The sequence below is a fragment of the Rattus norvegicus genome, chromosome 10 (assembly GCF_036323735.1).
Source record: "Rattus norvegicus strain BN/NHsdMcwi chromosome 10, GRCr8, whole genome shotgun sequence".
Classification (NCBI taxonomy): domain Eukaryota; kingdom Metazoa; phylum Chordata; class Mammalia; order Rodentia; family Muridae; genus Rattus; species Rattus norvegicus.
Window position 1 is genome coordinate 72913713 of NC_086028.1, and position 23225 is coordinate 72936937.

General features: G+C 40.8%; 1 protein-coding gene across 2 annotated transcripts in view; it reads left to right on the forward strand.

Moving 5' to 3' along the window:
* Window positions 1-17: 17 nt before the first annotated feature.
* Hsf5 (heat shock transcription factor 5) overlaps window positions 18-23225 on the forward strand; it is a 43920-nt gene continuing 20712 nt past the window's right edge. The window contains exons 1-5 of one of the 2 annotated variants that reach the window (XR_005490402.2): window positions 18-1502; window positions 6450-6824; window positions 18077-18174; window positions 20951-21093; window positions 23044-23183. Coding sequence is in view for 1 of the 2 variants with exons in the window: in XM_039087374.2 (XP_038943302.1) it covers window positions 869-1502; window positions 6450-6824; window positions 18077-18174; window positions 20572-21093; window positions 23044-23218 (1804 nt within the window). In the remaining variant the exon portion in view is untranslated. Of the gene's footprint in view, window positions 1503-6449; window positions 6825-18076; window positions 18175-20571; window positions 21094-23043; window positions 23219-23225 lie in introns of those variants that run through there. The other variant, XM_039087374.2, reaches the window with a different exon arrangement.

Here is a 23225-nt window from a genome sequence, read left to right on the forward strand (position 1 = left end):
TTAAGGCGAGTTTGAGGTCCAGGCTGGGTTTTAGCAAAACCAAAACAAACTGGTACTCATTGGCAGCCTCTCCTGTATTTCGGGTTTGTTGCGAAAGGAATTTATTTTGTTAAGATTCTGTCCCCTTTCAAAAGTGAGATTCATTTTTTTCTTGTCTGGGAGATCACAGCTGGTCATTAAGCACAATCCTATTCATTTATTCCCTTCTGCCAGGTACTGCAGGGTCTCATCTAATTTGAATTCAAGTTTTTTTTTTAAAGGTGTAACTATGCTACTATATACACAATGAATAAGTTCATGTGCTACGGTTACTGTACCTGCCCCCAGCCCCCAAACCCCGTCATTTTTATTTGAAGAGAGCAGCAGTTCGACTGTTAGGGAAGACTGGAGTGGGCTCCTCTGTTCTCAGGAACCATTAGCTGCGTATCGCCTGAGCGCACTCTGCGTTCTGAATCCCCGCTGGCCGCCCTGCCCTACTGGAGCCCCTCAGAGTTTGCCTAGGTAAACCCGGCCGCTTTCTCCTCAGGAACCACAGTTCCCTGGTGTGCTGCCCTCTGGGGACCAGACGGAGAGGGGCCGGTTCTGGAAGGCACGCGAAGGTAGCCTTGTGTCGCAGTGTCCCCGCCGCCGTCGAAAGCGTGCACCCCACGGAGGGGGAGGGCGGGCTCGCGCCCCGTCGGCCACCACGCGGCGGGAACTCGAGGCCCCATTGGCCACACAGAGGGCGTGCCGGGACTCGTGCGCCAACGGTCCGGGCCTCGGCGGCCGGGCGCTGGCAGGAGGGGGCAGGGCGCAGCGAAGGCCCGGGGGATCGAGAACGGTGGGAGAGCCAGGCTCGGCGGGGCGAGGCCCAGGGCCCGGGCGGGCGATGGAGGAGGCGCTGCTGTCCACCCCCATCAACCCCAACAACTTCCCCGCCAAGCTGTGGCGGCTGGTGAACAGCCCTCGGTACCGCTCCATCCGCTGGGACGGCCGCGGCGAGGGGCTGCTCATCGACCAGCCGCTCTTCGAGGCCGAGCTGCTCAGCCCGCCCGGCCCGGGTGCCGGGGGCGCGGGGGGAGCCGGGAGCAGCGGCGGGGGCGGCGGCAGCGGCGTCGGGGCGGCCGGGGCCGAGCCCGAGCTCTTCAAAACCACCAACTTCACCAGCTTCATCCGCCAGCTCAACCTCTACGGCTTCCGCAAGGTGGTGCTGGGTGGGCCAGGGGCGGCGGGGCCCGGGCCCGGGCCTGGGGCTGGCGGGCCGGCGGGCGACGGGCCACTCCACCACTTCCACAGCCCGCACTTCCGCCGCGACCAGCCTCAGCTGCTCGTTCACCTCAAGAGGCTCACCAGCGCCAACAAGGCCAAGCTGGCGGCCGGACTGGAGGTGCCCTGTCGCCCGCCCAACCGCTTCCAGCGGCTCCTCATCACGTCAGCCTCTGCTTCGGCCTCAGCTTCTACCTCCCCGCTGCAGCATCAGGACCCGCCGCCCCAGCCCGCTGGGCCCCGGCCAGAGCAGCATGGTGAGTGTGTGCCACCTGGATCCTCGCTCTCCATCAAGCACGTGGGCAGCAGGGAATGAACACTGGTTCTGCACAACCCCAAGACTAGGTCACATCATCCTCACTAGCACTTGCATTTCCTTTGGCAAGAGACCATAAGCGTCTCCCTCATCTGGTTTTAGCTGCTAAAAGGACTTGGGCTTTAGGCTTGCTCTCCACTCTTCTCCAAAAAAAGTAGAGTGAGCCCCAAGAGCTAACCTACTCCCAGACCTCTTGAATCAATTACCAGGACCTAGTCTCTCCACTGTTTTTATCAAAGCACTGGGTAGGAGAGGCCTCCATTGTCCCACAGTTAAAAGAACAGGCACGCTACAGGTTTGGTGCAAAGGAACAATGTCACCACCAAGGAAACTTAAGGCATTATTTACCCAACCAAGGAAAAGAGGAACAGGTCCCTGGAGTGCACGATTGTTCTGGGACACGTCACCTCCCACCTATTGACATGAATAGAACTGTAGACACTGTTTATTCATAATCTAAGGGGCAAGCTTTGATCCAGTGTAGAGTAGGACCAATTCACTAATACTTGGAGTTTTGATGCCTTACTTGAGATGTTGTGGTTGGACAAACATAAAGCAAAATGGCTAAAGACGAAACAAAGACCAGATGTCAAGGCTTAGTTTAAAAGAATTTTAAAATGCATACATTTATAATTTATTGGGCTTTCACAACTCCTGGTCATTCCGGATCAGGGGAGGGGGAGGGGGAACTGTGTAAATATTCAATGAAAAGTTACGAAACCTGTGGTCACAGTTATTTCATGAACTTGATTTGAGGTGCCAGTCTGCACCTTTACACAGGTGAGGGTGACAGTGTCCCCTTGCTCTATATGGAGGTCACAATAGACAGCTGTACCAAGAAAGCAACAGGAAGCTGGATTTCTTTTCACCTTCACACAGAAGAGTAATAGAAACAATTTTCAGACTTTGAAGTATGGGGAAAATGTAAATGTGCAAATAACACTATGGCCAGTTTAATCTAGGCCCAGCACCGAAGCAGGCAGTGCTGGCTTTGGAATCTGGAAGAGAAGGGCCCTGGTTTTCTGTCTGTGGAGTTTAGAAGATAAGGAACTAGGTTAAAGTTCTAGTAACAAGCTGGGAAAATGACTGGCACAGGAATGTTCTAAAGGCATTCTAAAGGAATAGTGAGCTACCTCAGGGCAGTGGCCCTTGATTTGGCTGAGGAATGGTGTGGAGAAAGACCATGGAGACAATCCTACAGAATGTGTGTTCAGGGGAATCTCTAGCTTGGGTTGTTTGTTTATCTTGTTTTGTTTTTCAAGCCTTATTTCTAGGGGGCATAAGGAGAAAAGACAGGGAATAGCCGTTCTCTTTCATCTTTCCCTCTACCTGTCTTAAACCAGTTGAATTCTTTTCGTTGGCGTTTAAAATTACGTATATTTACTTATTTGTGTATACGTGCACACACATGCTCTTGAGGTATGGCATGTGTGTGGAGGTCAAAGGACAACTTGTTTCGAGTCTGTTCTCTTCTACTGGGATCAAACTGGAGTCATCAGGCTTGGTGACAAGTTCCTTTACCCAGTGAATCCTCTTTTGTTATTTTATTTTTCCCGTTGTATTCATAAGGACAGTGTCCAGATTTAAGCAGTTTAAAGGTTGTTGAAAAGAACTCTAGGCCCTGGGTTCGGTCCCCAGCTCCGAAAAAAAGAACCAAAAAAAAAAAAAAAAAAAAAAAAAAAAAAAGAAAAGAAAAGAACTCATACCTCTTCAGTGTTTGTGTAGGATGTGTGTCTTCATGCATCTCCCATCTCTTCCTGTTTGTCCTGTGCAGAGGCGGTTAGGATTGCCTGCAGCACAGACTTAGCTCAGAAGGCAATTGTGTTGCTCGTTCAGGGGTAATGTGATTCTGCTGCTAAGTTCAGAAACACTGTTGCAATTCGTTTGCTTTTATGTTCAAAGGTCTTTGGCCCTTCTACTTTTCCTCACCTCTCGTTTTGGGTTTTTTGTTTTTCTGTTTTAATTTTTTTGGTCACAGGTCTTGCTGTGTAGTTGGATTGATCCTGACTTTTTTTTAACTCAGCCTCCCAAAACTGAAATTATAGCCATGTACTACCTTGCCTGGCTTCCCATGCCTAATTTTTTTATTCTACATCAACTTGCCTCATTTATATGAGTGCTGCTTCCTACCTTCCATATCGTCCTTAATTGTAGAGTAGTCTGTTTTAGGACTTAGCCTTCTTTTATTTAGATCTACTAAGTCAAGAATATACTTGATAAAAAGTGTGAACATTCTGTCTTTTTTTTTTTGTCTTCATTTTTTTTGTTAGTTCATTTATGTTAATTTTTTCCACTGACAACTTTTTTTTTTCCTTTTTTTTGGAGCTGGGCACTGACAACTTCTAATATTTGTTATAATGGTCAAATTCTGGGAAGTATGAGTTTAAAGTCTTGTATGGATACCATAGGCTCTCCATAAGCAAAATTTGGGATTGTTGATGGATGGTTAGTTTGATTTCATTTCCATAAAAGGAACAGAATCTTTAAAGACAAAAACTCATCATGGCCTATATTTCCAGAATTCTAAATTCAAACATTGCCAAATATACCTTAAAGATATTCTGAAGACATGAATGTGGTAGTTTATAAAGTTGGTCAGAGAGAGTCCTATTACCCAGTCCTTAAAAGAACAATAAAGAACTAATTATGTCTTAGTTCTTTATGAGACAAATTAATGATCTTTTCTTACCCCCCACACAACTTTTTTGAACCTGTTTATATATATATATATATATATATATATATATATATATATATATATATATAAAACTGAGACTAATTTATACTGCCCATGTACTCCTGGGTGTGGGCCATCCACTGGAGCATGGTTGACCCATTAGGGGCCACACCCTTAAAGAAAATGGACTCTCCTTTTCCCAGAAGCCAGCAACTGTGGACAGCTCCTCAGTGAGGTGTGGCCTCCAGCCCTGACAGTATTTTATTTTCAGCAGCTAAAATAGGTAATTACCCATCAATCAGTTGATCAGTGGAGAAGCAGAACTTATTTTTTTAATTCAGATCTAAACTACATTTTTGGAACCCAACTAGAGATTTAACAGCCTATCCCTGAAGAGTTCAGAAGGTTAAATGAGCTATATGTAGAGAAATCAAGTAGGGGATATGGTAGTTGGTATTCTCAGAAACAACTGTTGGGAAAAGTACCAGTTTCCTTAGGAAAACCAGATTGTTGGTGGTAAGTTCAAGGAATATGAATGTTAGAAACTGGTAGGCAAGCAATGTCATAAAGGCTGTTCTTTGTGCTTCTGAATTTGCAATTTTTTTCTCCATTAAATAGAGTCCTTGATTTTTCAGGCTCCAGAATTTGTATTGTTAGTATTCACGAATGTATTTCCTTATACTTTGTGTTAAGGCTTTATTTGCTAAGGAAATTGATTGCTATAGAAATAGAATAGGAGACATGCAAAGTGTTGAGTGCTTTATACTTTGAATGGGTAGATATTTGAGTGACATCTTTCAACATATAGCTTGGCACTAAAGTCACACATAAATTAAGTTTTGCCTCTGTTTAATAAAGACTAGCTTAATAAATTAATGATTAGTTTAGTAAAACATGTTGAAAGGAAATTGTGAACCACACATGTAACCAATAGGTAATATTCTCCTTTTGAATAAATTAGTTTAATTATTTTATATTTAAGAATTGCAATCCTGGGGCTGGGGATTTAGCTCAGTGGTAGAGCGCTTACCTAGGAAGCGCAAGGCCCTGGGTTCGGTCCCCAGCTCCGAAAAAAAGAACCAAAAAAAAAAAATGAATTGCAATCCTTAAAGTAAATCCAGGCTATAATACTATAATATTTATAGCTATCATGTTTAAATTATATACTTTTGTCCATTTTTTTCCTATATGGTTAGATTTTTTTTTTTTAAAAAAGCTGTGTCAGAGTCTCTGAGACTAGGTATCTAAAGGTTTAATCATTGCTTCCTATGACACATGTGCAAGTCAGTGTTTGGTACCTGGGAAAGGTCTCTATTAGGGACTAAAGGAAAATAAAAATGCAGGGCTTGCAGTATAGCTCACTGGATCAAGTGCTATGCAAAACCCTTGGCTGATCCCCAGACCTGCAAAGAAAAAACAACCGAACCAAAAGCCTCATGGAAAGTGACCACTTGATTGATTGAGAAGACGAAGAGAACTGGACGAGAGTTTTCACCCTGACTTTAATACAAGGGTTGTTTTTAAGCTGAGTGTTGTGGCGCAGGCCTTTGATCCTTGCACTCAGTCGGCTGAGGCAGGACAATGCTTCAGGGCTTCAAGTTAGAACCTGGGCTATGTAGTGAACAATCAGGCCGGGACAGAGCAACATAGCAAGACTGCTTCCAAAAAATTAGCTACATAAATAAATGTAAAATAAATAAATAAAGGGACCAGTGAGATGGCTCAGGGTAAAGATGCTGAACCCTACCCCCAGAACCCGCTTGGAGGTGGGGAGAACTAAGTCCAGAAACCATCCTGACAGCCACACACATGCTGTAGCAGGCACACTCAAACAACAAGGAGATAGTGACTTAATCATTGTCATAAAGAAATAAAACAGTCATTGAAAGGGGGATAAAGGGCACGGTATCTTTGTGGCTCGAGTTATGAATTATTATCCATTATGGATTATCTGTGTAGTAAGTGGTACGTGGCTGCCTGGGAACTCCTAGTTTGAGTGTCATGTAGCTATGGCAACCTTACTCTGGCCCCCTGTTAAAAACCAAGAGCTGCTTGGTCTTCCAGCATCGTATTCCAAATTTGTTTTTGCTGAATTTGAAATTCCATTGTGTTAAAAAGAATCTGATAGGTGAACAGTTTTTTTGACCTTTGGTTTTACTGTCTGATGGTATATTGTAAAGTTTGTAAATGTGTTCTTCCTCTTTTATGCAGGACCAGTGGCTGTAGGACAATTTCACCGGTCATTCCGGCGAGATAATTTGTCTCCTTATTCCTACGTATCAACTTCATCCCACAACCACAGCACTTTCCCTCTGAAAGGTTTAGATCGTACCCCGATTCCTCCTAGAACATGGCAGAACTCCCTTGGAATGCACCCTGGACAAGTGGAGACGTCTCCCACTTTTTCAGATAAAGGGGTTCCATTTCCTGTACTACAGAGATTTCCAACCGAGGTTACTTATACGCTGCAGCCCAGCGCCACATCTGTTCACGTTCAACAAGGTCCTCAAACAATGGTCAGCTCCTCCCAAAAATATAGTAACTACACACCCTCAGCGCAGTACTCCCAAGCCTACTATCCAACAGGTAGGAGACATTCGAGTTCACTGCTTCTATAATGGTAGTTTATAAGGACATTTATATTTTTATCGCATTTTAATCTTTGTTTGCGTAACAAATAGGAATATGCAGTTTTAAAATGTCAACGACTTCTTAACGAGGCATTTTTAAACAATATATGATTACCAGGGGCTGGAGAGATGGCTCAGGGGGTAAGAGCATATACCATTCTTGCAGAGGATGGTAGTGCCCATGTCAGATGACTCGTGACTGCCTGTAACTTGAGCTCCAGGGATCCACTGCCTCTGGCTTTGACTAGCACCTGTGCTCGCACTCCCATCCATACCTCTCCCGCTACTACGCCTAATTCACATAAACCTTGCGTGTACAATACATAGAAAGTTTCATCTGTTCTTAAGGATTTTGAGAATCTGTCACCACATAAAAGTGTGTATTTTCAGTGAAATGAAAATTCTCCATCCTCCAAGTGTATTGTAGTTGTGAAGCTAAGCTCTGGCGCCTACCCTGGACCTTACTCTTACTCCATAATTATTGTAATGCTTACTTCAGTTTATTGTTAAGATATGTTTTTTTTTATTTCACAAATGAGATTACCACAATCAGATCTCTTTAGCATTTCAATAAGCTTCATAAGAACACATGCTCTTTGAAAATCAACGCCTTCGGTGTGGCGAGTGCTGGAGGCCTGCACTGGCTCCCCAGACAGGACAGCTGAGAACTCAGGAGTACAGGCTAGAATCTGACAGCGGGAGCTGTGACTTCATCCAAGGACATGAAGACAAGCTGTAGATCCCAGGACACTGGGATTCTTTCCATCAGTTAACACTGCCTTTGCTTCTCAGAGAAAAATGCAGTGTTTTCATGACTTCACTTGCATAGCATTTTATTTGGCAGAAACACTGGCAGTGGCGCGTTTCCTCATGCATGGTTCCAAGCTTGTCCAGTGCTTTGACATCAAGACAAAGTTCACCCTCAATAACCACATAATCAAGTTAAAAAATTACAAAAATTCTCATAATGCCTTAGGTATGTCTGTAATTTCGTGTTTAGCGTCATTCATAACTACCCTGGGCTGTGTGTGGCCCATGGCTGTGGGTCGGACAAGCCTGCAGAGTGAGACAAGGGTCAGAGCTTTCAGAGAAGACCAGAAAGAGAAGGAAGGGGGCATTTCTCTGTTTTGATTAAGGGCCTAGGGGGAGCATTTCTATCATTTTTGCAGATCTAGAAAGAACCTCTGTAAGATGTTTGCTAAGCCGTTCTTCTAGGGAAGATTTGACAAAGCAAAGGGAATATGAACTAGAGAAGGAATTTACAAGTTGTAAATGTGGTGACCTGTGTTTGTGATGTGATTGTTTTCTGACTGTTAACATCTAAATGTGTTTTATAATAGTCCTCGAGTTTACCTAGTGCACATTTCAAAGGCAGTGCTCTGTTCTCACTAAGCATCTGCACAGAGTCCAGTGTGGATGTTTAAGGTTAAGGCGTCTCTCTCTGGTCATGGAGCTGAGAATGAGCAGAGTAAAGATGAGTTCATCACTTTGCCTATTAGTAATACTAAGCTGAAAAATTTACATGGTCTGAAGAGAATCCAGAGTTCCATTTTGCCCATTAGAAAAATTTTAAACGTACAATCTTATATAGAAAATGATTAAGCTCTAATATTTTCCAGATTTGCAGCTACTTCTTTGAGGAAAACAGTCTGTGCAATCTTTAAGAGTAGAAGATGGCTAAATTCATGTTTATAAGCTGTCTGTCTTAAATATAGCAACAAGTAGGTTTTTGTTACTGGTGAGTTTAATCCAATATTTTTTCTTTTAAAGATGTTTACTTTTATTTTCTTTTTAGCAGTAATTATCTTTGACAACTAGATCATATCCTGAGTTTAGTAATGTACTTACTTATAAACATGAATGAACTGGCTCTTATCCACTGACTGTAAATTTAATCTAGTGTTTTAATAAATAAGCATTGCTAGCTAAGTTATTTTAGCTGGATTATGTGTATGCATAATGTATGTGTAGGTAGGTAGTATATTTTGGGTTTTTCTTTTTTTGTTTCTCTGTGTAGCCCTGGCTGTCCTTGAACTCTGTAGACCAGGCTGGTCTCATAGAATCTGTCTGCCTCTGCCTCCCAGTACTGGGATTAAAGGCAGGTGCCACCATGCCTGGCTTATATATTGTTGGAAATTAGGTCTCTGTGTCATCTTGGCTGTCCTAGAACTCATTTTGTACACCACACTGGCTGTGAACTCACGGGTCAGCATGCTTCTGCCTCCTGGATGCTGGAATTAAAGGCATATGCCATCCCATTCAGCCCTGTCTTCTTCGTAATTTTATATTACACAACCCAAATAACTAAGGAGTTACTCAGCACTAATATTTCCATTTCTAATACTAAAGACTTAGATATTATACAACCCAAATAACTAAGGAGTTACTCAGCACTAATATTTCCATTTCTAATACTAAAGACTTAGAAGCTTCTTGAGGGTCTGGGGACAGGTTCCGGTGGTTAAGAGCACCGGCTGCTTTTGAAGTGGACGTGAGTTCAATTCCCAGCACCCACATACATGGTGGTTCACAACCATCTGTAACTCCAGACACAGAGGATTGGACACCCTCTTTTGACCTCCACTGGCACCAAACATGAATGTAGCGCACAGACACACATGCAGGCAAAAATATTTGTATACTTTAAAATAAATCTAAAAGTGTTTTAGAAAAGCTTTTGGGGAGTTGAAATTTGGATTATGCAAAAAAGGGTAGAAAAGGACCTTATCTTTCCATTTGGAGTTCCAAGGGCATTTTCCTATGGGTCGTCTACTAGGCATGGTGGCTTGAGTGCTATATTCCTGCAACCTAAGGAACAGATGAACATAATCTGAAGGTTTTTTTTTTAATTGGAAAGTATACTTGGAGTTCTATGCAACCTTCATCAAAACTCCTGGTTTTGTATTCTGTAAGACCTTCTTATAGATTACTTGTTAGTGTTACTAGTGGTTAATACTAATCATTCTTTGGAGAAGTCATATTTGTTAAATTATTAATTTGGGGTATTATTAAAAATAGTTTATTTTCAAGACAGGCATGGTAATGTACACGTTTAACCCCAGGATAGGCAGACCGAGGCCAGCCTGGTCCCCAGAGCAGGTTCTAGGACAGCTAAGGATACATAGAAAATCTCTGTCTCAAAAAAACAAAGACAAAACAAAACAAAAGCAACAAAAAACTTTATTTTAGCTGGATTATGACTTTGTAAGTTACTACTTGTCTGCAAGATGCCAAGAATGCAAGAATGTGGACAGAGACATTTTTTAAAGGAACAAGAAGGAAGTGAGACCGTAGCTTAGTGATGGGGCTCTTGCCTAGCATGCATAGCCCTGGCTCCAACCCCAGCACTAAAGACCAAAGAACACACACACACACACACACACACACACACACACACACATAGAAGCAATAGTAAGACCTCCTGTTGTTGGGGTAGTTTACGTCACATTGTGTTGTTTGGGTTTTGTTTTGTCATCATTTAGGAAGGATAATTTGAAATGTCTATAAAGTTTCTCAGAATATGGGGGGAAATAGTCATGGCAGCTTCTGTATTTTGTCTTAGCCAAAAGGCTGAGAAGTGCTTGTGCTGGCTTCTAACGCATGGCATGAAGCAAGTGAAACTCCAGCGGCCGTTCTGAAGGACTGTATAACTATAAACAGAGCTGCATTGTTAGATAAGCTGTGGAAAAGAGACTGCATGGAGAACACTGTGCAATTGCTGAGTCTCCAAACAGGACACGAAATGCTGAGCAGTCAGTATTTAGTGAGCACCTATTAACAGCATGATGAACACAGCCTTCTCTAAGTTAAGTCAGCCGTTACTACTGAAAGGCAAGACAATCCCTACCACATCCACTTAGGTCATAACAAAAAGACTAACCGAAAATTGTTGTCATATTTCAGTTCCTTCAAAACAAACTCTTGTGATCCAAGATTTAAATAAAATTTTAATAGAAAACAATAAATTTTATCTAAAGATAGTTGTGGGGCACTGGAGGGATAGATGGCTTAATGGTTAGGATCACTGGCTGCTCTTGCGGAAGACCTGGGTTCAGTTCCCACCTTCCAAATGATGGCTCGCAGTCATTTATAATTTCTATTCTAGTAGTTCTGGTACCCTTTTCTGATTTCTGTGGGCAGATGGGGAAAGCTGGGTGCTTTTAACCCTAGCTTTCAGAGGGCAGAGGCAGTCAGATCTCTGAGTTCAAAGCCAAGCTTGCTCTACATAGTAAAGTCCAGGACAGCAGGACTGTATTTTAAGACTCTATTTCAAAATTAATTAATTACTCAATTAAATAATTAAGGTAAACAACAACAACAAAAACAAAACACTTGGATTTGCCCTCTTAATTTATGGCTTTATGGCTACCCAAATTTGAATTTGAATTTAATAAATGATTAATTTCTGTAGTTGAAATTTGAAATCCAAAAACTAAAAAAAAAAAAAAAAAAAAAGGTGCCATCAGGCTGGCTATCAAAATAGTCCTCTCCTTAAATCCTGTTGGCTGGGAAGTAGAGGCAGGCAGGTCTCTGAGTTCCAGACCAGCCAGGGCTTCACAGAGAAACACTGTCTCAAAACAAGACACAGATTGATCATTGGAGTGACTTTTATATCTGCCCTCCTTTGAAGCACTAGTTTTCTTCACATTTTTAAATTCAAAGACAAAATATTTTATCTAGTATTTTATATATACATATATATATACATATATATATATATATATATATTTTTTTTTTTTTTTTTTTTTTTTTACTGAGGCAGAGTATCCCCATGGTTTGGCTAGCACAGTTAGTCATAGTGCCCAGGCCAGCTTGTTTCTGCCTCATGATTGGCGTGTATATGAGTACTAAAGATCCACACTCTGGTTCTCACGCTTCTGTTCAAACTGCCTTACCACTGACCCTTCTCTTCAGTCCCCAGAGTTATATTTTTAAGGTCAAAGTAGCAATTAACAAATTATAACTGTCCTTAATCTGATTTTAAAATGAGTATTTAAATAGTAATTACTATGACCAGACACTGTTTTAAGGACTTTCCAAATATTAATTCACTTAATTTTCAGACTTTCCTTGTTATAAGATAGGTTTTTGTCATCTTATAGATGGGGAAGCTGAAGTACAGCTAGTAAGTAGCAGACTGCAAGGACGCTAGCCTGCCTGAATGCTGTGTTTTCTGTCCACCTACCTTCTTAGGAAAGGCCTCTCCCCAGCCCCCAGTACCCTCACTCACCGCGCGCACGCGTGTGTGTGTGTGTGTGTGTGTGTGTGTGTGTGTGTGTGTGTGTGTGTGTGTGTGTTTTCTTTGCTGTTTTGTCTTATTTTAAGGGAATCCTGGTATTTCTCCCTGCCAGAGTTAGCTCTTCTCAGGTAGGGTGGATAAGGAAGAGGTTGATGGAGTGACCTGACCTTATATTGCCAAGTGTTTATGGGACTGTTCTAAATTAATAGCTTATCCTAGCCCAATAAAGAAAGCCAAGCGGGGGCTCTGGGTAGTGTGACTGCTTTACTGTGCTTCAGTACCTTGTCCTCCCAGCAGAGTCCTTGATTATAATGGGCCCTTGGCAGCACTTGTTGAGTAGAGTGGACCAGTTCTAGTCCCAGCTTTTCATTTAGTCATCTAATATGGTCCTCGGTGGGTTATCATATTTCCCAATTTCATTCCAGAGGGAAACAATAAGAGTTTGGGCCAAAACTGAATAATATCCTTGAACAGGTTTTATAAAAATTGAAACACTGCTTACATGTAAATGATAAAATACTTTAGCCAGTATGAAAGGACACATTTGTAATCTCAGCACTTGAGATGTAGCAGCAATAGGTTCAGAAGTGCAGAACCAGCCTGGGCTACACGAGACCTGTCTCAGAAAGCACACGCACGCCTACGCACACGCACACACACAAACACACACGCATGCATGCACACAAGCACACACACACATACACACACAAATATTTAAAAAATCAGTCTTAAATGAGTCTAGTAACTAATAAAGGCTGAATTTATATAAACATATGCTTTGGGGCCTGGACAGATGGCTCAGTTTCGGTTTATACCTGCCTGTGACTCCTGTTTTTTTGTTTTTTGTTTTTTGGTTTTTTTTGGAGCTGAGGACCGAACCCAGGGCAAGTGTTCTACCACTGAGCTAAATCCCCAACTCCTGCCTGTGACCCTGTCATATTTAATGTGTGAATTTGTCATTCCAGGGGCCCTGGATCCAGTGTTCTCCATGGGCCTACATGGACACCTGCACTCATATACAAACCCACATAAAGATATATACATAATTAAAATACAATCTTGAAAAATGCAAGATACATAACATTTTGGAATATTTTTATTTCAAAATATTTTTTAAAATTGTTTTTTAAATTTGTCCTTAGGCAAAAAAGGTTACTAATTATCATTCTCTCTCACTTGTGGCTCTGGCTGTCATGGAACCCACTGAGGTCTGCCTGTGTGTGCCTCCCACATGCTAGGCTTAAAGACTCTTGTTGGCTTTGTTTTGTTTTTGAACTTTCTGTTACATCTATTGATTGTATAAACTACTGATACATACAGACTCACAGATAATGGAAACATGCCATCTTTCGCAAAGCTCTCACTATTTGGGTTCTTGGTCAGTATTTGGATGTAGCCTAGGTCTCTGCACATGCTAGGTAAGTACTCCACCATTTATTTTGCTTACATTCGAAAGTTCGGTCTTCAGGGTTTTAATCTTACATGATGTACAGAAACACATAGAGTATAGAGGTACATATAGAGTATGATATACAGAAACACATATAGAGTATAGAGGTACATATAGAGTATGATGTACAGAAACACATATAGAGTATAGAGGTATGCATTTTCCTCTGTGCTCAGATACGACTTAGTGCTTATGGAAAAGAGGGAACTGTCTCCAGGAAGCCCTTTATCTCCCCGAAAAACAGAGCAAAACCACGCCATCTTTATAAGAAAGTGTGTATAATCCAACCTTAACTCTTTTCCCTGTCATTTTTACATTCACCATCACTGTTGTGCGTCCTCAGACCTTTTCATCCCCCTGTCTGAAATCAGGACCTATTAGATGTCAACTCTTTCCAGCCCTGAGCAGACCACCATCCTCGTTTGTGAATTTGACTCTTTTGGATACCTCATATAAGTTAATTATATAATATTTAATGTGTGAATTTGTCATTGTGAGTTGTACAATTCATTGTCACTAATTCACAATATTCATTAAATCATCATTTCCAAAGCAGTCACCATACTAGTGAACTTGTATTATCTAAGCAGTCACCATACTAGTGAACTTGTATTATCTAAGCAATGGCTTTGTCTTCCTTTTTCCTGTCCTTGGCAGTCACTAATTTTCTGTCTATGAATATTGAAGACTCACATAGAGTCATATAATAGTTACCCTTTTGTTACTAGCATATTTAATTTATCATAATATCTTTTTTAAAAAGATTTATTTTATGTATATGAGTACACAGTAGCTGTCTTCAGACACACCAGAAGAGGGCATCGGATCCCATTACAGATGGTTGTGAGCCACCATGTGGTTGCTGGAATTGAACTCAGGACCTCTGGAAGAGTTAGTGCTCTTAACCACTGAGCCACCTCTCCAGCCCCAGCATAATATCTTAAAGGTTCATCTACTTTGTAATATGTGTCAAATTTTCCCTTTTAAAGATGAATAATAATTATATACAAGTACTAATATTTATCTATTGAAGGATTCTAGAGTGCTTCCAATTTTTAAACTATTGCTACTCTGAACATGGATATAGAATTTCTGTTTTGTTTTGTTTGAGAAAGGATATTACTGTGTATCCCAGGTAGGTTTCCTCCTTTACTATACCCAACTTAAAAATATGTTTTTCAGACCAGATGGTGCCAACATATGCCTTTAATCCCAGAACTCACTAGGCAAAGGCAGGTGGATCTCATTGAAGCCAGTGTGGTCTATAGAGTGAGTTCCAGGACAGCCCAGGCCCCATCAAGGAATCCTGCCTCAAAAGCCAAAAACAATTTTTTTTTCAGATTTCTACTTTCACTTATTTGAGTGTACAGATATACTTCAACTTACAATGGAGTTATGCCAACATGTTATATAACCTGGTCATAAATTGAAGGTTTACTAAAATTCATTTAGTCTACCTAACATTCAGAATTTTCATAGTTTAATAGTAGGGCATTATAGGTTATCTGATTCTAGGAACTGAAGCTCAGTGCTGGTACCCAGCATCTCAGGGTAATGAGCTGAGGAACAGATAGTTTCAACATACGGTTTATACCAGTGCTTGTCGCTTGTACACCATTGTGAAGTTGGAAGGTCGTAAAGCACTGGATTCCAGGTGACTTTTTCTTCACCACAAATGAGATATTACAGCTTTATTCACTATAGTAACTTGATCGTGAAATTAAATATATTACTACATCTGTTTCTTTTGAGCATTTATGTGAGTGGGCATTCTATCACTATTAACACTGTGCTGCTGTCCTGGAGTAGATTCAAGTCTGAAACATTATATGTTTGGATGATTTCCATAGCATAAAGTGCAAATGTGTTTGCATCACCTCTAGTGAGGGCAATCAGTAATTCTGGATTTTTATTATTGAGAAAAATTTAAATGTCTTCTACTCTTGTTTGCATATGACATGGGTTTGAGTTTTTCATTTATTTATTTATTTATTTTTAGTTTTTTGTTTTGGTTTAGTTTGTTTCCTTTTTCTTTTTCTTTCTTTTTGTTTTTGTTTTTTTTGTTGTTGTTGTTGTTGTTTGGGGGTTTTTGGGTTGTTGTGGGTTTTTTTTTCGGTTGTTTTGTTCTGTTTTGAGACAGGGTTTCTCTATGTAGCCCTGGCTATCCTGGAACTCACTCAGGCTGGCCTTAAACTCAGAGATCTGCCTATCTCTGCCACCCAAGGGCTGGGATTAAATGTGTGCCACCATGCCTTGTTTATGTTTTTTCTTATACATGAAGCTGAATTTCTTTAGTGAGCACTGCCTTCAGGAAGACAAAGTAAGATCTAGATATAGAAGGAATGTCTAAGGACACTACTTGGTTTTATAATGTCATTGCTTTCATAATGCATAGTACATCATTTTTCACATACTAAACACAGCTTGGATTTTGGCACCTAGCTTTGCCTATTTGGCATACTAGCTAATCCCACACTCTGTTCTTTTCATTGACTATATGTATGAAGTAGGGCTGCCCTGGCAAGCAGGAGTCTTTGGGGTGTGTAACTTGGCAGCCTTTCTCTGTTTTCCATTTCTCATCTCTTACTGGACACTGACGAGCATTTACGGTTTGCCGTCTAATTATACACTAAAAGCAGTTAGCAACTCCATATTATAATGGCATTCCCTGGGGTATATTGTACTTTTATTCCTCCAATAACTATTTTAGAAAGTAGTTTAACAGCTATTCAGAAAATGTAAACAGTAGAGTCCTACTACTGAAATAGCAGAGAACTCAAGGTGATCCTTGGTTTATTTCTGTGAAGCGTTGCTTCTCAGTACAATGAGGAAACAAAACCCTGCAGTTCCTGACTAGGTCTTTTCTGCCACTAGGGGGGGTAGGTTTTCCTTGGGAATAACTAGAAGGAAGAACTCCTTTTCCCCAGTTCTGACACTCTGAAGATCCTCCACAGTTACTTGGATGCACTCTGGTTCCCAGCATATTTATTCTCTCAAGTTCGGTACACAACAAGCTCATGTTAGACTGCCCAGCTTGTTACTGTTGGCAAATTTCTTACTGTTTGAGTGTTAGTGCATTTCCTTTTTAACTAATGTTGATCTGCTTGTCATCTGATAACAATACACATGGAGCATCCACCATTGTGCCCTAAGCATGGTCAGCATTCCACACATATCTCACCTGTCTGACCCAAAGGCGTGATGGTGTGGGTAACTAATGTTCATTCATTCTGTATAGGCTTTCTCTGGTAAAAACTCAGTCTGTTAAGACTGGACCTGTAAGTATAACTGTCCCAGTGCAGAGTTTGATCTGTTCACGGTGTCTTAACCACAAAGAAGAGATTTGGAAAATATATTTTTGAGTTTGTTTCCTAACGTTACACAACATTTTTTCATTAAAATACTGGATGCTGTCATTACTGTCCTAAATGTTTTGTGCACAGTAACTCTTTATGTTCCTTGAACTAACCATACCAGGTAGGTTCTGTTGTTGTCTCTGTTGTTGCATTCTTTTTTTTTCTTTTCTTTTTCCTTTTTTTCGGAGCTGGGGACCGAACCCAGGGCCTTGCATTTGCTAGACAAGCGCTCTACCACTGAGCTAAATCCCCAACCCGTTGTTGTTGCATTCTTAATAGAATGCAAACCATGTTCAAATGTATAAAATGATGAATTGTGGAGCCAGGCTACAAAACCAGGCAAGCCTAAACTAGGACCCACATTCCTAACCATTTATCTAAATGGCAAAAAAATATTTTTTGCATATTTTTTGGTAGAAAACCATCACATTTTTGAGTGGTAGATTGGAGAGTATATTCATCTTACTTTTAAAGCCTTTCTATCTTCAAATAGCTGTTAAAATAATTGAAACAATTATTTGGGAAGCACAAATATAGTTTGCTGTTTTTAATGAAATGAAACTACTTTCTTTTTTTTTTATTAACTTGAGTATTTCTTATGTGAAACTACTTTCAATAAGAATAAACATTTGGTTAGAAAAATAGCAAGTTTAAGTACTAAAGAATCACTTACTGGCGGGGGATGTAGCAAGTTGCTAGAGTGCCTGCCTCCTACACATGGAGCCCTGGGCTTGGTCCCCAGCAGTGCATGAAGTAGGTGCAGAAGTTCATGCTGTAATCCTAGCCCTTGAGAAGTGGAGACAGGAGGATCATGAATTTATGTTGCCCTCAGCTACAAGTGAATTTTTGGTCAGCCTGGTTTGCATGAGACCCTGTCTCAAAACAATAAAAAGGCAATTACAAAGATAGCCATAACCTTTTAAAACTTTATTACAGCAGTTATAGTACACACTTACAAACCTAACACAAGAGGAAGGGTGCCAAGAGGGTCCGCGGGGTTCAAAGCTAGTCAGGGATTTACACCAAGATCTTGTCTCTAAGAGCAATAGTAGGCAGTAAGTTTATTATAGGCCGTGTTTTCTAAACGCAGTTGAAAGCGCCAGCGCGTCCTTGAGTGCTGTGTTTAACTGGTGGCGGCTGGCTTGTGTTTCCTTCTGTCCCAGCTGTGCTTCAGTGCTGCTCGCCTTCCACCCACATGGATGCCCTCAGCAGCTGTGTCACGCCTACTGCCTCGTCCTATGCACACTGTAACTACTTCCAGGTAAGGTCCTGCTCACACTCGCTTCCCAATAATGTCAGTCTGGCAGATGTTCAAAGTCGAAGCCAGAGAGAAGCTGGGTGTATGGGCTTAGTTTCCTGAGTTTGGAATGAAAGAGGGTTGATATAAAGGATGCTTAAGTGTTATTCTGTCTGTCGTGATCCAATATAGGAGCCATTAGTGTCTGTAGCCTTTTTGGTTTTGGGTTTTGCTTTCCTTTTTTAAGATGGGTGTAATATCTTGCTATATAAACAAAATTGGTCTTGAACTCATGATCCTTATGTCTCTGCCTTAATGCTGAACCGCAGGTGTGTATCCCACCAAACCCAGCTCACATGTAACTTTTTAACTTCACATTACTGGGCTATGGATGTGGGTGGGCTAGAAGCAGAGCACTTGCTTGTCATGCACAGGGCACTGGGTTTAGTCCCCAGTAGTGAAAAACATTATGAAAAATTAAAACTACTTAGTCACGTGGGTTGTTGAGTAGTCTTGTGGTTAGTGGCCACAAAATTCTGCAGCAGAGAAATGCAATGTTTACATCACCACTGAAAACTACTTTATATTGTATTGTTCTGGCTTTTTCAGGGTAAGAAGAACATGAATATGCAAAATGAGAAATTTAATTACTGGTCCCCTTCAACCTTAGTATACACGTTATAAACATGTACTTCAAATATCTTGCCAGTATTTCTTAGGAAATAACTGCTTTTGATATAAATAACTGTTTGAATTGATGGTTTTAGAACAAGAACAGGTTCTTGGAAGGCATAGGTAGGTGGATCTCTGAGTTTAAAGCAGGCCTGGTTTACTGAGTGAGTTCCAGGACTACACAGCCAGAGCTACACAGAGAGACCCTGTCTCAAAAACAAGACAAAAAAGAAAGAAAACAGAATGTATGCTATGTACTTAGTGCTATAATTCTTAGAGTGGAGTTGCCTGTTTGCTCAGATAATAATTTGTGTATGCATTGCATTGTGTGTGTGTGGTGGGGAGGGTTACTGGAGATTGAACTCAAGACCTCACATGTTAGACAAACACTAACACCAGCCCAAAAAAATTTTTATTAGTGGCATTGGGGTACTTCCAAAGAAATGCTTTTTTATTTTCACTTTTTACAATAGAAAACATGGAAAGTAGACAATCAGACATTGTTTAAAGAATGTAGAATCCAATAAAGGTGATTTAGCTAGCCTCTGTCTGTCTTTCTTTCTTCTTCCTCCTTCTCCTCCTCTTCCTCCTCTTCTCTTCCTCCTCCTCTTCCTCCTCCTCTTCCTCCTCCTCTTCCTCCTCCTCTTCCTCCTCCTCTTCCTCCTCCTCTTCCTCTCTCTCTCTCTCTCTCTCTCTCTCTCTTTCTCTCTCTCTCTCTCTCTCTCTCCTTCTATAGCTTATGTTCTCCTGGAACTCCTATGTAGCCCAAACTCTCTTTGAATTCATGACAATCCTTCAGCCTCCTGCATGCTGGGTAACAGATGTCAGCAGCCACATTTGGCTTGTTGGCCATTTTTGATGGCCAATATCATCAGACTTGATACCTTAAGTCCATCTTCTCTAAAAGGATATACTGAAGCTACAATTAAATGTTCTTATTTATAAATGTATTATTTTATTTAGTTCATGCTACAAATATACTGATGTTTATGTCTTACGTTCAAATTTTAAATGTATTATCTGAACATTTGTATAAACTTTTCTTACTGCACACAATAACAATCCATGCTAATCTAAGAAAAATGGAAATATATACATACAATTAAAAATGAGAAGATACAAAGAATTTAAGATTCCATTGATTTTTCAGTATAATAAATACCAGATGTAGCAGCATATGTCCTTATCCCAGCATTCAAGAAGTCATTTGGGATAGAGTATTAGTGCCTCCCCTGAATTTATAGAAGGATTGATGGACTTACGAGCATTTTGTGTTTAAAATCTCCTTACTCCTTAAACAGTGTATGATAAATAAAAGTGACATTTTGTCAGCCTTCATTGAAGATTGTAGTATATAGGCATTTTGTCAACAAATTTGGGTACTATCACCTTTTAACTTCATGTGTTTCTATCCTGAGAACTAGCAGTCCATTCCTGTACTAAACTCAACATGGTTGAGGTACGGTATCTAATTAAGTAAATGTTACTAATAACACATTTGAAGCTACCACTGCTGAAAAGCAAGTTATTAGCCTTGTGGTTTTCTTTGTTTCCTTTTGTGATGTCGGTACCCAGGGCCTGAGTGTGCGGGTGTCGCTCTATCATTGAGCTACATTCCTGTCCACTTTCAGGCTTGTGTAGTACTCAACTTTACTGTATTTAGCATTCAGAAACTTAAATGTTACTACTTTCCTCCTTAATTTTATACTTGATTTTCTATCCAAACAGTACTATTTTCTCTTTTCCCAGAATCCTCCAATGCAATCTTCCTATCCAGTTGAATTTCTGCCTTCTAATTGGCCTTGCAGTGCTACTGATGACAGTAAAAAGACAGAAGTAAATCTAGAGGCTGTCTTTCAGATAGTAGATGAGTTGCACTCCTCCCCTAAGCTGGAGATGGTAAAGGTGGAGCCTGTTGAGAATCAGTGTCCATCATCCCAGTCTAACAGAGGCCAGCATATCCTACCTAATTCAAACAGCAGCAACCCATCTTCCACCAGTCAGGCTAGCCAGCTGGAGCCACTCACTCCTGTAGGCTCAGACATTACGTCTTTTGTGGTTGGAACAGAACAAGCAATTACCTGCTCTCTACCACAGTCACCTGAGTACATCTATACCATCCACACAGCTCAGCCTTTGGAAAATAGCACAATGCAGGAATCTGCAACCATGCAACAAACTCACGTCAAACTGAAGGAGCAGCTAAGCCATAACTCACCTCCGTCTTCAGTAGTGCTTGTGCAGGAGGGGCTCCCCTTCAGCACTCCGCAGGTAAGAGCGCAGACCGGGCCAGCTGAGCTCACAGCGCCAGCTCACAGCACCAGCTCACAGCTTTACACGGTTTTTTGCTAAAGATGTTAGTGAAAAGTCTGTCTGGCTGTTATTTGGGTTTATTTGCATTTAATGTCACTTCATTGTGGTTTCCAAAGGGATCGTGTCCTAATGGTTAAGCAAAGAAAAAGAACCCTCAGAAGAATTACTTTAACCCTAGCCATTTTCCAATTGTGGTATAGTCTGAAATGAACCTCTAAAGAGGCAAATTGATTGACTAGGGTCTAAATACTACTTTTAGGTTGGTGGCACATACCTATATCTCAGCACTTAAGGGAGGAAGCAAGAGGATTGCTGGGAGTCTGAGGACAGGCTGAGCTATATAGATTGAGTTCAAGGCCAGCCTGGGAATTAAAACCAGGTCCTATGCAAGAGCAGCAGTGCTCTTAACTGCTGAGCCATCTCTCCAGCCCCAATTTCTTACTTTTTTATAACATTGCAGAATGCTACTCATGATTTTACTGGGTTCGGATTCCTTACTAATCAAACAAAAACTAGTTAATCAAAAGTGCATCCAAAGTCACCCAACCCTTGGGATGCTGAGGTGGAAGGTGGGTCACAAATCCTGGCCCACCTAGGTGATGGTGTGATACTCAGTCCAAGAAGATGAGAGAATCTATAATAACTGTACACATACCAGGGTGGTCATATAGTCTACATTGGCCTGGAATTCACATTTTAGCCAAGAATAACTTGGACCTATGTATCTTCCTCCTCCTCCCTCCCAGGTGACCGATAATAGGCATGTGTCATCATACCTGATTCATTTTGTTTGTTTAGTTAGGGTCTTGTTATATGTAGTTCTTTTTAAAATATATGTATATGGTATTTAAGTATAAAGATTTTCATTTTCCTTACTCCCCCTGCCTTTGGTGGAAGGGGGGCGGTACTAACAGGGTGGGACACAGAGCTTCGTTCATGCTGGTTAAGCTGTTGTATTTGGATGTACTAAAAGGTATGCCCAGTCAATATAATTTCACTACCTAGGCAAGCATTGTGCTACTGGGTTATACCCTTATCCTAAGTATATTTCGATTTCTATCAATTTGTTGTCCTTTTTGAGACCATTAAAATATGTTATGATGATATTATTTCAGTAAAGATGCCTCATTTTAAGTATTCCTATAGAAATAAACGTTTTGGTATCTTCATAATTATATGTGGACAACTGGATTGCATATCTTAAACTGCAAATACACAGTGGTTTCTTTAATATACTTGATTATTATAGCTTTTTGAAAGGTGAATTTTAACTTTTAGCTTCATTTCATATTGTAGTTATATTTTAAATAAAAGTATAAAGAGCATCTTGGCAAAGGGTTTTAACATTCCAAAGAAAATTTTGGAGCCATAAAAACTCTCAATGAGGATGGATAAATTTTATATAGATTATATAGAGAATGAAGCATATACAATTTGGTAATATATTTAGTACAGAAAACAAAACTAGAAAAATAGTGTCCATTCCCCGCTGACACCTTCCAGCCAGCCATGCCTATCTGTGACATCCCAGTGTCAACCAGGAGTGGTGTCAGCCTAAACAAACACTACGGTGACAGGATGCCTGGTGTTCTCACTGACTGTGTTTAAAATGTCTGACTATATAGCAAGTCATTAAACAGACAGCATCATGGTACATCTTCCTTTGTTCATCAGTAACTATTTTAGTGTCACGTGCATTTCAAGGGCTTGAGAATCTGGAAAGCGTATGTCCTACTCTTGAATATTTGTGTAAGTGTGTAACACTATCAAGGGTCATAACCTTCCTAAGCAAGAAAACACGTTTGTGGGATCCTGTCCCTCTAATAGGCTGTCTTTGATAATATATAGTAACTTTTAGTAGGTATTTGGGGTTAAGTATAAGAATAATAAGTGTGTTTAATATTTTAGGTGGATAGCAGTATAAAATGCCAGACCAATCCGCCAGAGAGTATCTTACCTTCAGAACAAATGGGATTCCTTATTTCAGAAATGGGGCCTGCTAGCAAGTCTAGTAAAGACACAGGTTTATCCACTCCAGCCAGATACAGAGAGCGAAGAAGCAACTCACAAGGAAAGTCCCCTGGTAAGGA